Source organism: Lynx canadensis, chromosome F2 (assembly GCF_007474595.2).
Source record: "Lynx canadensis isolate LIC74 chromosome F2, mLynCan4.pri.v2, whole genome shotgun sequence".
Taxonomy (NCBI): Eukaryota; Metazoa; Chordata; class Mammalia; order Carnivora; family Felidae; genus Lynx; species Lynx canadensis.
Window position 1 is genome coordinate 60,365,339 of NC_044320.2, and position 6,000 is coordinate 60,371,338.

The following is a 6,000-nucleotide window of genomic DNA, read 5'->3' on the forward strand; positions in this document are numbered from 1 at the left end:
ATCATTTTTTTCTCCATTTCAATGCCTTTGTTGGAAATATTTCTGTGAGTTTTATTGACTATAGAGACTTGCACAACTTTTAAAATACTGTTTTTACTTCATACTGTTGAGGTTTCTTCTGTCTAAACCTTTTCTGACATACAAACTTGCTCTCGCACTCCTGCTAAGTTGTGGGCGCAAGAGAGAGAAAAGAAAAAGAAGTCCAGAAGAGGTATCCCCTCCCCTTGACCGCATTTTGTTTTCCACGTTGTTCTAGAAACACAAGCACCCGTTGCCACAAAAGTGTGGCTCCCAAGGACTGCAAAGGCAAGAATGTAGCTGTAGCAAGAATTTCTGAAATCGAGTGCATAGTTTTTTTTTTATGATATCGAATGTCAGGTCTCACCTGAGCGACTGAATTTTGGGTCTCTCCAGAGGCCCAATTTATACTAAAGAAATTGAAAGCAATTGCATTTACATAGAGGAATCCGAATTCTTTCCAAGCCCTAAAAATCGCAGGTGAGATTTCAAAACGCCCATAGGAGATAACGTTTTTTAGAATGAAAACAAACCGATAACCCAGGAAGTGAAAAACAGATACATTGATCCTCCGGTTAAATAAGCATAGCCCCAAAACAGCATTTGGTCATTAATATGTAAGAGGTGAGAGCGTGAGAAGAAAGCATTTGGTAAACAGACGCGGTATTTTCTGTTGTCTATAGATTGGCAACCATTTATAAGCTAATTTAATCAAAACCATTTCCACATGATCTCATCAGTAGACTATCTGAACATAAATATTGTTGTTTCACTTTAAAATGTCACTTTTGTGGTGACCTTTGAATCCTGTGTGCCATCTGCTAATAAACATGTCTGAAGACGTGCAACCCTGGACCTTCAGCTCTTGTTAATGTATTAATCTTCCAGACAAGCCCAGCATCTGGGAGAGAAAGCGGACAATAACCAGACACACCCGGGCTCCATCGCTCAGGACTGCAAGAAATCAAAGTCGGTCATCTAGCAGCTCCCAGAACCACGGCTGCCACCACATCCTTATAAACCTGTCAGCACGCATGAGGGTGTCTGTGTTCAAGGAAATGAATGACTAATACCATTATTTGAGTCTTATGTGAAGACAACACTATTCTAACACAAGAGATAATATACATAGTACTGTTTATTCAACTGGGGAAAAATAAAACTTTGAGCATTTCCCTCGGAACTTGAGATCAGATCATAACTCACTTGCCCGGAGGCAGGAGAAATCTGATCCTGCTACTGGAGCTTGAAATAACAATTAATGAAAAGTGTTAGAAACAGAGGTAAAAATTTTAAATGATTAATAGAAAAATTGGGTTTGGTTCCGTTGTTATGATTGTTTTGTCGTGGAGCTTGTGTTCAGTTATATTCTCCCTCTCTCTCTCTCTCTCTCTCTTGTTTTAAATAATGCTTGACGATTCAAAGATTAACCAATGATGTGCTGTGGAATGTGATGGTCGTTGTCTTCATATAGAGTCACACCGTTTCTCTTTTTATGCGGATATTTATAATCTTCATCCTGTATCAATACGAATGACTTTGAGGTGCACGCCTCAAAGATGTATGCAAACAAACAAAGTTTAAATCAGGTCAGATATTTTATTTACCATATGAAATCGTGTTAGGAACAACTAGTTTCAATATACTCCAGGAATTAAAAAACAAAAACCAGAAAAAAAACAGTTGTGGGTTTTGAGCTCCATAATACTATTAGCCACTAAGGAGGCGTCTTGCCTCCACTGACCATTTCTCCAGATTCCACGTTCCGTTGTGGAAGTCGCACCCACCCTCATCCGTGTGTCATAGCCACTCACTGTTTGCATCGAGAGCGTTTTTAATAACTGCCTCTGGACTTGGGACAGTGAGTAGGATCAAAATAAATAATGTACATGGCGGGGAAGGGAAAGCCTGTCGGAGGAGCCGTAAGAGTCTTGCCAGCTTGTAGCCAGCCACGCTCTGGACCAGCATGTTGGAATCCAGCGTGTACCGAATGCAGTAAAAAAATTGGTCGGTTTCTGTGTGAAGTGTTGTCATTGTTGTTCTTTCGTTCCCTGGCTCTCATCTCTTAAACATCACCTCGGTGAGACCCATCCCAAAGGCCGCCACCCAGCCCAGTCATCCTGTGCCACGGTGGCTTTAGAGGGTGTCCCGGCTCCTGCGCCACCAGCTGTATCTGTGAAACTGCAGAGCGGCCTCCTGGGTGACGAGGAGCCGGGTTCCTGACCAGCCAACGTCATCTCATTGTTCAGCCTTTCTCCTTATTGATTCACAGACGTTGTGCAATGAGAAAACACTATATGGCCTAACTGCTCGACCCAACGTGACAATAGGAATATGATTATGTAAGATTTCATAAGCAAAACCACCACAAATCATGATCTGGCTGACTCACACGCGACTGGAGGATAAACAAACAGCAACATAAGGAAATAACTCGAAGGTTGTTTTTAATGATTCCCATGTGGGGAAGTCCGCCAGTGTTGGGAGGGCCGGTGCCCTCGGAGGAAATAGGTTTCGTTACATAAAGCTGGGTCCTGGTGGAGATCAGCACATTTGTAAAGTTGGGGTTCACAAGGTAAGCCAAGCTGAACGATACGTCCTGCTGCCTCGCGCCAGGGTGCGGAGAGCCCTGAATCATTGCCTTCGAAGGGGACAGGCTGTTTCTTCTGCTCTGCCTTTTACCACCTGAGGCTTAGGCCCTCAGCCGGGTGGGGAACAGGCCCATACACAGCACCACTTCGGGCAGGGGCTTTAAAGTGGATCTTCAGTTTACCAAACACAATAAACACGGGCTACCTCCTGCAGCCCACGGTCAGAACAACACCAAGGCCGTCAGGGCTGTAGGGGAGTGATGAGCCCAGGGAACAAACGAGCTAATCAGTTCTCACAACCCAAATATCTGAAACATTTAACTCTTGAGCTCTCTGACGTGAGCCATCCTCATGGCTGAGGTATCCCTGACACAGCAGAGCCGTGGTGGTGGGCGCGGGAGAGGTACGTTCGCAGAGCACCTCAAGTTTAGTGGGGGGATATTTATTTCAAAATTCCATCCCACCTACCTGCCTGAAGAGCCCAGGAAAGCCTCCAGATGTTTGGCCCAGAACCGCAGCCCTGCCTGGGAACCCTTTGGGTTTTCTTTGGGTTAGATTAGCAATGCAAATGTTGGGTGGCCTGCAGCCGCCTGCAGGAACCCGCTAGGATGCTCCGAGCTCCTTCCAAAGCACAGTGTTATAGATCATTGGAGGGGAAGCCATTAAGTAGATTTATTGAAAGAATGTTTCTTCGGCACAAGGAGATCTTTTTGATGAAAAATGGAACTCATTATTCTTTAAAGGACACAGATTGACTTATCTCCTTTATCAATTACAGTGTCTGCTTTCAGCTTTTCTCAATCAGCGATGGGCTTTGTAGTCACTTCCCAGCGCGGAGGCCAATGTGCTTTATGAAAAAGGTTTGTTTTTACATTTTAATTGGAAATATAATATTGCACTTTGGAACTCTGACCATCCCTTTCCATCACAACTTGCCAAAGGTCGATGGTGAGACACCACCAATCAGGCTGTGACAAGGGTATTATTCCTCCCCTTCCTGGGGTGATGTATCTGGGTCCTTCTGGCATTCTTCTCCCCAGCAGACATTCTCTGCAGTGAGTTCTGTTGTTGCTGTTGATGGCTTCAACCAAATTCCTGCACCACAAAATAAAAATAGATGAATGAAAAACTTAATGTATTATACAGAAGTTTTCAGAACTCGTAGTGACCTTGCAGATGTGGTCCAGACAAATTGGTTGGTGTTTATTCCCACTGCAGGTGAGTTATCACTGCAGCTACCTGGTATGTTCTGTACCTTTTAATGTCCAAAGGCTACTTGTCATCATTGTGGCCAAGGATGATAGAAAACCTACCAGTTTTGGGCGTCTGGGTGACTCGACTTTGGATCAGGTCATGATCCCACAGTTGATGGGTTCGTGCCCAAGTCGGGCTCTCTGGTGTCAGTGTGGAACCTGCTTCGGATATTCTGTTCCCCTCTCTCTGTCCCTCCCCCACTTGTGCATGCTCTCTCTCTCTCTCTCAAAAAAAAAAAAAAAAAAAAAAACATTTAAAAAATTTAAGAAAGAAAGAAAGAAAAAGAAAGGAAGAAAACCTAACAGTTTTGCACACAGAGCTAAGAAGTCATTAGTGGCAAAATCATATATGAATTTGTCTTCGAGTTTCCCCTAACTTACCCCACTGTGATACAGGTACGATAAATGTATAAATGATACATTGAATACATGCAAAAATGGATAAATGAATAAGGTACCAAAGGGATAGATAAGCCTGTTAAAGAAAGAAATTTTAAATCTCACTGCTTAACATGACACAGAGCTAGTCACTCGTGATAATATATGGCATTCCCATTGATAATATTATAGTACCTTCAGCCCCAGAGGGACTGTGGCATTTCTTTCCCTTTTTTAATATTTTTATTTTTTTAATGTTTATTTATTTTGAGAGAGAGAGAGCACGAGCCAGGGAGGAGCAGAGAGAGAGAGGGAGAGAGAGAATCCCAAGTAGGCCCCGTGCCGCCCGTGCAGAGACTGATGCGGGGCTCCATCTGCTGAACCATGAGATCGTGACCTGAGCCAAAATCAAGATTCTGATGCTTAACAGACTGAGCCACCCAGGTGCCCTGACTGTGGCATTTCTTAATTCAAAGCGTGGTGAGTCCACAAAACCCCTCATTTCAGAGGACTTTGGACCCATGGAGACCCACTATCCTGCCCCCCCCTTCCCATTTCTGCATTTATATCCCTTCCCTAAACTAGCAGATTTAATTCCAATCCCCACTCCCAGATACGTTCCTGCATTTCCATAATCACAGATACGTGTCTTATGAGGAGGGACCTTGTAATATGTGGTTCAAAGCAAAGACTTTCCTAGATTCGGTCAAACCCACTGTCTGTTTCTGTCAGACAGCACCTGAGTTCAGTCTCACCTTTGCCAAGACTCAGGTAAAAATCATCTCACCGAGGAAGCTCTCCTCTGTGCTCTAACCTCTTAACATAACTAAAAGCTCTTTTGGAGTCCCAGCGCGCTCTGATGTATGCTGGGAATGCAGAAAATAAATAAACAAATGAAACTACTTCCCCCTAAAGGACCCACATTCTAGCTGGAGGGAAAGACTGACAAGGAAATGAGCACAGAGCGGGGAGCATTTTGTTCTCACAACCATCACACTGGAGCTAGTTGCTCACCTGCTTGTCCCCGACGGTCACTCACTCCTTCCCATGCTCATCTCACATGCTTCGGGCAGCGTGCTGTATTCAGGTGACACTGTCAAAAAGCTATCGTCTGCTTTCACTCTAGTAGCATATCTTATCTCACCTCCACCTCCCACGGCCACTGACAGCCCCACCCTCAGCCCCACCCCCAGCCTCAAATATGCATACACAGATGAAGAAGCTTTTTAAGTCCCCCTGCACTTAGGAGACAGACCACCTGAATTGACTCCTCATCGTGTCTCCTGGCCTGGTAGGACTGCCCACTTTAATATGTAAATATTTATTGAATAGAGGAATGACCCTAAAAACCCTGCCATGATGGATTTGCCAGTCTAACTGGATCAGCAGACCCTGGATGCACGGACAGAGAAGTCTGGCCTATTCGATGGACTCTCCTGCCTGGGAGGAAACTTCTAGTTCCACTTCTGTTAATGTGTGGCCTCGTTGAAGTCATTTAACGTCTCCAAGTTTCAGCTTTTCATCCAAAGCAATAGGGGTGAGAATATGCAAGAGTCTGTGGCCTATTTTTTTTAAGTTTATTTCTTTATTTTGGGAGAGACAGAGACAGCGCAAGTGGGGGGGGGGGGGGAGAGAGGGGGAGAGAGAGAATCCCAAGCAGTCTCCACACTGCCAGTGCAGAGTCCGAGGTGGGGCTCAAACCCACAAAGCCGCAAGATCATGACCAGAGCCGAATCGACGGGTCGGATGCTTAACCAACT

At 44.7% G+C, this 6,000-nt stretch overlaps 1 protein-coding gene across 1 annotated transcript in view; it reads left to right on the plus strand.

The window, feature by feature from the left end:
- STAU2 (staufen double-stranded RNA binding protein 2) overlaps positions 1 to 2,042 on the plus strand; it is a 304,556-nt gene extending 302,514 nt beyond the window's left edge. The window contains 1 exon segment of the mRNA XM_030304456.2: positions 907 to 2,042. Within this exon segment, the coding sequence (XP_030160316.1) occupies positions 907 to 1,000 (94 nt within the window). The 3' untranslated portion in view covers positions 1,001 to 2,042.
- The last annotated feature ends 3,958 nt before the right edge of the window (positions 2,043 to 6,000 follow it).